General features: G+C 35.1%; 1 protein-coding gene across 3 annotated transcripts in view; it reads right to left on the bottom strand.

Annotated features, from left to right (window-relative positions):
• The window catches only part of KDM4C (lysine demethylase 4C), a 242,846-nt gene that overhangs the window by 122,653 nt on the left and 107,476 nt on the right, over nt 1-12,717 (bottom strand). For all 3 annotated transcript variants that reach the window (XM_071732156.1, XM_071732155.1, XM_071732157.1), the window contains one exon: nt 1,738-1,931. In XM_071732156.1, the coding sequence (XP_071588257.1) occupies nt 1,738-1,931 (194 nt within the window). The remainder of the gene's footprint in view (nt 1-1,737; nt 1,932-12,717) is intronic.

Below are 12,717 nucleotides of genomic sequence, written 5' to 3' on the forward strand. Positions count from 1 at the left end.
GTCCAGACTCATCCTTAACCTAGATGTAACAGCAAATATTATTACTGTTTACATTCAGATTTTAAATGTTCAGTTTTGACAGAGGATTTCAGCCCTATATGTCATTTAAGCTCTCCCAGCTATTGTATTAAAGATGGTTTCCACAAATGGTATTTATGTTTTCTATCTATAGGAGCTTGTATTATCCCCACTATCAAAATTATGACAATTTCAATCAACATATTACACTGGAAATGAAGCTGAAAAAGTCTTCTATCCTCACTTTGAAATACATGTTTTTACCATACCTGAACAAAAGCCAGCTAAAGAATTGGAAAGCATTAGAATTGCACCTAGTAGCTTAGATAAATGCATGAAAAAAAGCCCATGTGTTCCTGTGCTAAAATCCTCAATGCAATCACACGAAGTTTTTGCTTTTAGTTAAAACTGGCTGCCCTTTAGGTTATTACCAAATTAATTACTTATGGTTCATGTCTGAACTTTAAGATACACTGCACTACACACAGAGTGAAACCTACTGCGGGGTAAAATGGCATTCAACTGGGAACAACAGTCTGTGTGTCCAGACTAGTATTACACTTATTATACATACACTAACAAATTGACTGTCCAGTTGGTTATCTGCAAGAATTTATTCTACCTGTCAAGCTATTCTTACCCAGGTAGATCCCAGTGTTACATTTCTCAACTATAATGTTCCACTAGAGTGAAACTTAATCCTCTTCATTACAGTTTGACATTCCTACTATTTTCTTTAAGAAATGCATTACCTTACAAAGAAAACGAGGAAATTCAGTTTAAGAGACAGATAAAAAGTAACTATATTGTAAAATTATTTAAAGGAGAAAAACTGCGTTTGACCCATCAAACTGTGCTCTGCCATAAGCAGATACCAATAAAACTGCCGACTCTAGGCTAATAATTAAATAGATCTTAATTAGATAATGAAGAAGAAAATCCATGATGTTTTTGTTAAGCAAGATAGGATAGAACTGTGCACAAAATATGTTTGTGCAATGCAAAAAAAAACATGATGCACACCAAGACAACAGATTCAGTTATGATTCAGTTCCAAGTTTTCAGTGACAAGCTGAGGAACTTTTTTATCCTCATGTTCCTAGTGGTTTCAGCACCAACAAGCAAGATTCAGGCCTTCCTTATGCCAAATTATGATCTGTGATTTATCTGTGGCAGACACAGAGATATTTCAGCTGCAGCACTGTGAGAGTATGCCAAACAAGCACTGATACCTCCTGGGAGAGAGATGGCAGTGAGGGCCAAGACTATTGCTACAGATTTCACACAGCTGTTAGGATTCTCCCACAGCTTTATGATAAGATTTTCCAATTTAACCTTTACCTCTGGTCTGTTGGCTGCAGATGTCACTAGAAACAACAAAAACTATCCATACCTTGAATATTTTAATGAAATAATATCTACTAAAGAAAATCTCTAAATACCACACTGGAATGTATTTTGATGTTCTCCATAATGAGCTATACACATAACTTGCACATAAGTTGAATTAATTCTTCATAGTCAGTCTGAAAAAAAGACTAGCAAGCCCCCAAGTTGATCTTACTACAGAAAACAGAAAAATAAACTTACTCTGAAGTACATAAATTCAAATAATACATCAGAGGGAAAAAAAAAAAAAAAAGATACAGGAAATTTAGCATAATTTAAAAGGAAACTGACATCATAATGAAGACAAATAAGAAATAACACAATAAATACCACTTGGGAGAGTTCTTAATTTTCTTTCTTCTCTGCAGCCAGATCTTTACTTCAGGTGTTGATTCCGGAGTTGGTTTTGTATGATCAATTGTGTACAAATCCTTGCCCTGTTTCCACAGCTGGTATCTATCTGGTTGAAACTTCCTCACAAAAATGTCCATTGATATTGTCACCATATCTCTCCTACAGGTGCACTGCAAGAGAAGATGGGAATTTATAAGTCATAGAATATAAGTCATGAAATATTCTGCAGGTTTGCAGCAAAGAGAATCCAAAATAAAAATCCCAGGTGTGAAAACCAGCTTTACCTTAACCAACATTTTCCTCTTTGCCTCTTACTCACTTCTTCAGGGCGTAAGGATTATTCAGAAGAAAATAGTCTCTGAACAGATGTAACACAGTAGGGTCCCACAAAGGTACTTACGGAAGCAACACTGCTTAGATTAAGGACAAAAGGAACCTATAGCATTTCATTTTGATCTGTTAGCTGTTCTTGGCTAAGTTTTAAGCATAATACCATATTGAATTCAGAGACTGCAAATATCTTTAGTAGCATCATAATTATTTTTTTTTAAATAAACTCTGACATCCACCTAAACCAAAGTCTTCACAGGTATACATAGTCCTATCTTTTAATTTTCAAAAGTGCATACAAGTACCATAAAAAGTTACAGTTTTGCTGAGGCTTTTCTACAAAGGGGAAGAAACAAACAAGACTAGGGATTACAGCCCAGAATACTATATTAAATCTGACCTTCTATGCAATGCAGACCCTAAAATCTCATGCAGTACTTTCCTCATCAACTTTGCTCTAGTCCCTGATTTTAGTACCCTAGAGAATGATCACATTGCTTTTCTCTAGAAACTGTGCATACATGTGGAATGTCTTATTTAAATAATTCTTAATGATGATCATGAAAGCAGGCAGTGTTCCCCTGGAATACTGTAGATGTTGAGACAATTTTCAGACAGAAGTTACTATATCTACTGCTCAAAAATAATTTTAGGAGACTACAGTAAGTCAATATGCCTGCAGCATATAAACTGTTGCGGTGAGTTAACTTCAGCTGGTTGCCAGGTGCCCACCAACCTGCTCTCCTATTCACCTTCCTTAGAAGGAAAGTGAGAAAAAGCTCCCACAGCTGCTGCACAGTGTTTTTAACTCTTAAATATGCTACCAAGAGGTACCTCCAGAATCACTGATGGGCAGCAACCAGCTGGTCCTGGCTTTGTCCACCACAGGGCAGCCCCTGATCCATTTTCAAAGAAGCCACCACTGCAGCTCCAATCTACTGCCAAAACCTTGTCATGTAAAACCAGTAAACTATTGAGATTAAAAGCAAAATGGATGGCTATAAAAATACACTCAAATGGGAAAACTTTTAAAGAACTTGGTATTATAGCTAAATTACTTTGTTAAAGGGTAAAAGTAAGACTGTTTTCTTTCAGACATACAAAGGTCTATTCAAAACCTCATAAATGCATAGCCTGGCCTTCTGGTTTGCTACAGATGGTTTTATCACTTCTTTTAAGCAAGGAGGGTGTTTAATCACAGAAAAGTTGAAACAAAAAACTGAGCGTAACTTTTCTACTAGCTACACTTCTTTGTGCTGGATGCAAACTTCTTTGCCAGATATTTCCATCTATCCTTCTACTCTGCCTTTGTTCAAGATACATTAAAATGTAACACAAAATGTAACCGTACAAAATTAAAATGTAACACAAAGGTAACACAAGATACATTGAAATGGCTGCTTCCCTTTCAGTATGTATCAATATGCAGTATATTCACAACACTGCCCTCTAACGGGACATGCAGTAGAAAGAAGAAAAAAAGAAACCATAACTTTATGCAGCTTTCTTTAATGATTGGGTTTGCCCAATATATAATTAGAACTTTCCTTCTTCAAGCAATATGCATATATACATACATATAAACACATTCTATAAAATGATGTGTCAAGAGTCCTTGATCAGTCACTATGAACAGTAACAGTAAAAGCAATTAAGATGCTTCTGTATACTAAAAAGTCAACATTAATGGTCCACTGTAATATTTTCAACTTTTAAAAATTGTATTTGTAACAAATATAAGCAACACTGGATTTTCTTATCCATTTACACAAAAAATCCTTTCATATTCAAGCTATGCTGCTACACACTGATTGGAATTGGTTGTTACAAGCAAAAATATTTAGAGGACAGCTGATCTTGCTGTTCAACACCAAGACTTCCAGTAGAAGAAAAGACTTCCACAGAAGCAAATAATTACTTAAGTCAGCATGTAATTAGCAAAGAAGAAAATACACCAAGAAATAAAATGTATTCTATGATGGAATTATAATAACATATGAAAAGACTCAACTTGTGTCTAAATGACACACAGAATTTCTGCTCATCAGTATTCCTGTTTGCCTGAAAAGAAAGAAGGCAAGCTTCTAGACACTAAAGTGAGGAAATATTTTTAAGTACCATATTAGACAATAATAGAAGGCGTGTTCTCAAAATCATGTTTTCTCATATTCCATAAAATAAGCATAGAAAAAAATAATCTATTTTGATTACTAATCTGGAGGAATTTTTGGTTTAGTGGTTTTTAATGTTTCTTCTTAATTTCCCATTGGGCTGACTCCTAGCTGACAGTTACGTGGCTTCCTGCTCCAAAGACAAAAAAAAAGTGACTGAAAATTCTAAAGCAAAGCTAAATGTCATTTTGTTCAAGAGCCTCTAGGGACAGACAGAGAAGGGACATGCCACTGCATGCTTAAGTACACAATGATTGTCACTGATCGTAATAATTTTTGAAGCATCTTTTCATATTTTTAGAAGTAAATGCAAAATCAAAGTTGTTGGATCACCGTGTAAAATACATCTGATGTTTCCATCGGCAAGCATAGACTGATTATATAATCATCCAGGTTGGAAAAGACCTCTAAGGTCACTGAATCCATCCACATCCACCCTACAACCCCTAACCACTAAACCATCCACTGGAGCTCTCCATATACCCGTCTTTTGAACACCTCCAGAGATGGTGCTGCCACCACCTTCCTGGCCAGCCTGTTCCAGTGTCTCACCACTCCGTGAAGTTTTTCCTAATATCTAACCTGAACCTATCCTGGTGGAGCTTTACTCCATTTCCTCTTGTCCTGTCACTGATCACCAGAGAGAAGAGGCCATCGTCTGTCTCACTACCACTCCTTTAAGTAGTTGAACAGAGCAACCAGGTCTCCCCTCAGCCTCCTCTTCTCCATCACAGCCTTTCCATCAGAAAAAGTTTTTTTCCGTATGCAGTAAAATATTCTTCAATCAAAGATTAGTATGACAACCAGAATCCTCAAGGAAACAGAACTATCTCTCAAGTCTTTGATATTACTAATAATACTAAAATCAACATCACAATTACTATTATTATTTATGGTATCATATCCAGCTTAGAGGTAAGCAATTAAAAAAACATTTATTAGAAACTGCAAATCTTCATGGAAGAAAAACTTTTTTGCAACTTTAATCGTTGTAACTAGGTGTGAAATATATTTGTAATATGATAAAATTAGCTAGCAGACAGATACTCAGCCAGAAGAATTTTTTTCAAATTTGTGCTATTTGTGAAAGGAAAAAAAAAAAAAAAAAAAAAAAAAAAAAAAAAAAAAAAAAAAAAAAAAGAGAGAGAGAGAGAATTATTTTGTATTAATTTGAAGAAGATGAAAGAAGTTAATCTCTACACATTTCCAACTCCGATTCAGGAAAATTTTAAGGAATACAAAAAGCTTCTAGACACATTCTTAAGCACATTTTAAAATAGGGCACTGTCTCACTGAGGTAATTGTTGAATCCATGTTTTAATCATCAGAATATTGACGAATGAACATCTAGGCTAGTACCAAAGAAAAACTCTTGAAAAACATTTTAAATTGTTAAGATTCAAGTAATGTGTAAAGGGTCCTTCTAATACTCCATCTTTAACAGTAAACTTTTCCACCAATCAGAGTTACTGGATTTTTAAAACTCACATAAATATTCTCTCTGCAGAGAGTATGATATTTTGCGCAACAAAAAGCAAATAGTTTATCCTATTATTAGTTTACCTTATCCTTACTAAGAAGAGGGGAAGAACATTTCTTAGTGTCACAGTTTTAAGCACAGAACTGTATACCGAGACTCAACCCTTTGTGACTTGCATGTTTTTCTTTTACTTCAATGTGTACTAGAAATGATGATGTACCTTCTAACATCTGGAGCTATGTCTTTATCCATGAATATGTATTATCAATCTAGACATCAGTTATATTACAGTGTTACAATGTTTAATGCATAAACCTTAAAATATCTAAAGGACTTTGGACATTCTGCAGTCAGTATTGGATTTGTTAATTAAAATGTGATTTTCACTGTATATGAGATCTACTTCAGTCAAAATTCTTCCAACGTATTAATTTGAAGAAGAACAGTAGTACTACAGTAGGCTAAATTCTTGTCTTTTCTTTACATAATCTTTTTAGGAGCAATTCATGTTGCAACTGCACAGTACAGGTATAAATTTTTTCTACACATCTCTGGAACAGCACGAACAGCATGCGTGAGAATAACAGCCAAGAAAACACGTGCCAATTTCTTACAGAGAGAAAAGATTTTTACAAAACAAACGAGAAAAAATTAGCAGAATGAGGAAAGTAATAGGCTGGTAACCTCTTTTATATGCTGGGTAATTCCCAAGTCACAAAGCACACTGAAAAATTACCTAATCCTTCCTAATACACCTTCCCAACAACTTACCATGATTAAAGCTCTCTTCACAGCACAGTGTCAACAATGTATTTATTGGCGAGATAGTTAAATAATTTAGATTCTTTTCACCCTCTTAACTGCAACTGCACTTAACAGACTATTTCACCCACTGTATTCCACTAGTCTTGCAATACTTTAAATGAATCATGTTCAAACAATGAAAAAAATACATTTTGATGAACAACATTTTGAAAGTGCTGCAGCTGAAATTGCGTCCTGTGCAGTTCCCATGTAAGTGTTTGATATGTACTTTTTGTTAGGAGAACAGGATTTAATAAATATTGGTAACAATAACTGTTTTTGCTGGGAAATCGGGCAGTGATATATTTTCACACAGACCTTCTGGCAACTTGTAGGCAATGTTGCAGAAATCTTTGATATCAGCTAGCCATCTGTGAAAGCTTCAATAAAGCAAGGCCTCCTCTGCAATTCATAGAGAGTACACTCGCTTTTCCCTGACACATCCACTCAAAAACTATGAAAAACACAATTTTAAAACACCACTCCTTTTTCAGATTCTATCTATATGCATAGTATATACATTCTTTGTATTCATATATGCAATAGCAAATAGTCTGCAATATTTTAAAAATAGTTCAATATTTAAATATGCGTTACAAAATATGCGGTGTTTTTCTTTATTCCTATTTCCATTTTTTTCACTCTTACACATCATGCCACATACACACCCCTACAGAAAAACCACACAGTTATGGAGAAACAATTTGCATCAGTATCAGATGCCATGGCCAAAATGTGGCTGTTTTCACTGCCAACAGAAGCAGTGTGACAGGACACAGATGAAAGAAGCCCTAACTGTCTGTTATGTCTTTTCTGTTATACTCTTTCTTAATTTATGTGACTCAGAAACCACTGAAATGAGTACAAGTTAGGCGTGTAGATGAGAAAACCGATGAGATTCAAAATGGAAGCTAGACACCAGCCTATGAACTTGCTGAAGACAGGTAAAGATAAAGACAAAAAGAAATTTCTATGCACAGCAAGAGGAAAGTGGGAGCTTTTCATATGTTTGGCCATTTTAGAAGTCTTCTTGAACTCCAAGTCCCATTTGTCATCCAGAGTAACAGATTAACCCACAAGACAGCATTATTCTCAGTTACCAGGCTTCAAGACCAGTAACTTCACGGGGATTGGGGGGGGAGGGGGGCAGCAGGACTCCTGTAATACAATATTACCATGTTTTATGCAGTGCAAACTATCATCCAACAGAGTTCAGCTATTCTGAGTGCAAACAGAACAGCTGAAACAATAACTCTGCATGACAGTCTTTAATGTTCATTGCTGTTTTGGGGGTTGTTTGGGTGGGTTTTTTTAACGTATCTTGAAAATAATTCCTTGGATTTCCATAACTATATTACCCTTCTGTGTCCTGTTACGGTAAATCCTTTACTGATATATTTATGGACACTACTCTTGCCCTTTGGAAGATTCAGTTATTAGTTATTAACTTTTCATTCTTATTTTACTCTTTATTTCTGGCCCAAATTATTCTCCTCTCACTCACATTCACTTTTCCATCCATTCCTGATGCCCAAACACGGATACACTTTGCCTGGGGTCTTTACCTCCTCACTGTGTGTCAACTGCACTTGCTCCATCCTCCTCTTTGCTCTGCATTGCTCCCTTTCTTTGGAAGCATTTCCTTTGGACTGCATTTCATCAGATCCAGAAATTAAAGGCTTCTGTCCTTTAACTGTCTGGTAATTCATGAATTTAAAATGGAGAGATTCTGACCCTGTGAAGTTATTATTTATTGTAAAGACATTAATCTCCATCTGCAGCTGACCATAATTTAACCAATTCTAAAATATATCCTTAAGAAAAAAACAAACACTGTATAATAACACACACATATATATCACTATGAAAAATAACTGGTACCTGTGCAGTACCTAATATAGTCCTATTACCATGTTATTCCTCATCTTGATTACACAAATGCCATAGTCTTTCACTTACAAAAAGTTTACTAGTATCAAGCATAAAAAAGGAATTTACAAGTGACCCAAGTTCAGCAATTCCAAACAGTTAAATATATCTGTATCTCATTAATTACAGCAAAGTGATAGTTTTAGCATACTGCATGTAAGTCAGTGTAACAGAAAACCTAATAAGGAATTCTCCTTCCCTACTGCTAAGAAATTCAAAAGAAATTTCTTAAGTTATTAGTTCAAAAGTTGCATTTATATACACCATTTGCAAAAACTTCAGATTAGAACTCCACATACTAAAGATTAAAGGGGTCTCTAAGAGGACAAAGATACATACCTCGTATGAGTAGGTGGGCTGAAGAATGAGAACTTTTGTTTTGAAGCACTGTTTATAGGCTAAAATAAAATGTTGCCTCCACCTGAATAATTTAGAGCATTTTCCAGCCCAACTAATGTGTATGTGTATCACTACTGCTAGTTAGTCAAGGAAGTCAAATTATTGTGAGGACCTTCAGAGGTCTTTTTTTAAATTCAGGTTCAGATTTAACAATAATTGAAGATTCACAGTAATATAAACAGATTATTTTTCCAGACAACAATTTGAATTTTACAGAGCTGCAAACCTATCTGCCATTATTAAAAATAATGGCTTCATTTGCACACAGTAATGCTCAGAGAGATCAGGCTGAAAATTTAATACTATCAAGACTCTTCTAAAGCCCTAGAACTGTTGTGCTTCCACAGTGTTGCTTCTGAAGCAGACCCCTGCACATAGAATTGTTACTTACCCTACATTAACACAATTATAAATCATTTTTTAAAGGTCAGAAATATTTTTTTGTAAACATTTTGAAGCAAATTTAAATTGTTTTGACACATTTTTCTCAGGTTCCACCTTTCAGCATCTAGCACATTGTAGGAAGGTATCTCAAAACCAGACAAACTAATGCTATCAATAGTGAATCACAGAAAACCATTACTTCTGCTCAGAGGACATAGGAAGAAAGCAATTAAATTCAATTAGAGGGAAAAGCTATGACCAACTACCACATGAAGCAGGTAAAGCACCATCATATTCACTGAGTTTCTCTAAGGCATATGATAAATTCTTGATAATGCCTGGCTCAGTTCAAGACTTAGTTGGCCAAAATCCATCACTCACATGAATCTTACAGCTTTTGTAAACACTGAGTTAAACAGCAGGCTGAGTCAATCACTGTTTTGTTTATGTAATAATAACTTCACTGATCCTATTGTTAAGTGCTGTTCTAAATTGAAAATTCACAGAGGGTGAGAACTACAAAACCTAACACTGAAAAGATTTTTTCTAGATTGTCAGACTACTGAATCTGGTTTGGTCCAATATGACTCCTAAATGTCTCCCAAAGACACTGAATTTCTACTGTTGCTTAGCAAAACAGGACAATATTTTAAAACCTACCTACCCTCCAACAGATGATGAAAAAAATTCCTAGTTGTAGACACCTTCACTCCAGGAATTTCAGAATGCTTTGCAAATATTACTGTTTCTTTCTGGTTGCAGAGAAGAAACCAAAACACAGAAGGGTTTGTTTTCCAAGGTCACAAAGCAAGCCACAGACAGAACTAAGACTATTATATATTTGATTTTCAGTTCCCTGTTGCAGATATAAGTTCTTGTTTTAAACTGAACAGAGGAAAAGAGAATTATTTGGCCAGTTCTTAAAGTAACTTTTTCTCCAAGGCTCTCCTACTATTCTAATTCTATTACAGGCAGGGGTAAAAAAAAAAAAAGGGCAGAAAATAATATTAAATTATTTGGTTCTACTATGTGTTTTAAAAGGTAATAAAAACACAGAATTTTCAAATAATCTACAGCTACCTATTTATTTAGCTTACTCTACAACAAAAGATAGAAAGCAAAGAAACTGTAGTTATACAATGTTCTACCGCTATTTATATCCAAGTAGGCAATGGAGCATTGTGTTATCAAAACCAAACCAAACCAAAAAATAAATAAAGAAAACTTCATTTTGAAGGTTTTTTCTGTCACTGTTAAGTCAAACATGTGGCTGAGAACAATACTGTATTGATGCTGTGCTGACATGTTGAGAACAGAGGCTCTGTGACACAGCTTGTCTAGTTTTGGGAAATCAGGAGAGGATAAGAAAATATGCCTTTCAGACAGAAACTGCAGAATCCTCTATGACTTCCTTCCTCTAATAAATTGACCATGTATGGAACACCCACCAAAAGTTTTCTTTTTCAGACAATAAAACACTCTTGCTGTAAGCCACTCTGCATGCCTCTGGCAAGTTAAGCATGAAACAGTAGCAACACTAAAGCATGAAATCTACTCACAACCCAACTCTTACGGTTCGTATTTTGGAACACTGGGCTCAGCTATTAAAATTACTCAAATATGCAACTTGCAAAAAATGAATCAAGAGAGTGGAACCTCAACATTATATATTTCACCTGCTGCAAAAAGGAAGGAGTAGCTGAACCAAAAAAAAAAAAATCCATTGCATGAAGAATGCATTCAGAATAGGGTGAAACAACCCCTAGACATTTTTTGAAGAAATGTGATATGCTTCTGTTGACTAAAGCTCAGAGACAAAAAAAATAGACTCACTGAAGTGAAGCAAAGCCCCTTCCAGCAAGCACTGCATTATCAACAAATACATCATTGTCATTGAAGATCCTGAAGAAACATCTGCCAATAGTTCTGGAAAGCTGAACCCATACCTAGACAATATGAGTTTCCAGCTAATAAATATGACAGAAAAACAGAAATGCTCAATGTAAACAGAGCTCGTATTCAATTTCAGTGCCTAATGAAAAAAAAAATTACAGATCACTCAAAGCAATGGAATTTTCTTCCACCCAAGGGGAAAAAAAAAAAAAAAAAAAAAAAAAAAAAAAGGAACAATGATGTTGATAACACGGGTTATTTTGCCTTATGGTTTCTAAAAGAACGATAATTAAATGAAGGACTTGACAGAAGATAATGCCCAACATTCCTCTTGCTACAGATAATTTACCTTGCCCTAGAGTTGGGAAAATAAACATTACTTCACTATTCACTGAACTAGTTATCTTGCTGTAGTGATCATGGTTCCAATGCTGACAATTATGGACATAAGGCAGGAAATTTCCTCAAAAAGGTGTAACAATTCCATTCTAGTGGTGTTCGAGATTTTTTGAGAGCAATAAAACCAAAACACACTAACTTTGCAGCTATACATCTGTTTAATTTGTTAATAGGTTCAAACGCTGCTAAAAGAGAACGAGAAAGCAAAGTATCACCAAGTGTTACAAGAGGTAACAGTTTATATGAAGCTGGGATACAGAGGTCAGTGTAGAGTATGCATGCTCATTATTAGATAGGAAAGTAAAAATAATTTACTAAGGTGACATGTCTTTGGTTCAATACATTTTATTAAATAAGTCTGCAACATGACTGTTTTCAGTCCAGTAGTTCTTTGACTTACAAAAGCCTGATGTAGCTACTACCTCCAAGTATCAGTACTGCTTGGAATAAAAGCATTGGCTTGTCATTAGTCTACTGGCAAGCAGACTAGATGGCGAAATTATTGCTCCAAGAAGTATCTGGTAGTATCAAAGACTGCACACACAATGAAAAATATACACATTGAAAAAAACAGTTTTTCTGGTTTTATTCACAGATCCACTTTGTAGCGTATCAGATAGGAATGTGTTTTGCTGTCCAGGAAATAGAGAGTTAAACAGTTTGCTATTTCAGAACATTATTACCATGTAAGACTGGACACTAAAAGAACTCCAGAGCCAAAAACTGCACATCTATGTAGAAGAACACACATCCATATACATATCCATGGTATTCCTCCCACAGTCATATGTTCACATTAGATCCTCCAGCCATCCTCTGAAGCTGAAAAGGTAGCATGACCAGAGACCTGGTGTTGCAAAGCAATACTTTTTTGGTTAAGTTTCCTTAACCTGTGTGCAGTGCAGTATTAACCTGTATATACCAACTTTTATCATACACCACCCCAACTCCTTTGCATAAGCAGGTTGTGAAGAAGCAGGTTCCAAAAATTTTTCTTCATCAGCAGTAAGTCAGAGATGATTCTTGACATGCCAGGTGTGCTTAAATGGCAATCTTTTTATTATGCTTTATTATTATGCTATTATTTATTATGCTATTTATTATTATTTATACCTCCAAGTCTGCATACAATTAAATGTTTTAAATAGCAAACTTCTTAAAACACAC

The sequence above is a fragment of the Heliangelus exortis genome, chromosome Z (assembly GCF_036169615.1).
Source record: "Heliangelus exortis chromosome Z, bHelExo1.hap1, whole genome shotgun sequence".
NCBI classification, from domain to species: Eukaryota; Metazoa; Chordata; class Aves; order Apodiformes; family Trochilidae; genus Heliangelus; species Heliangelus exortis.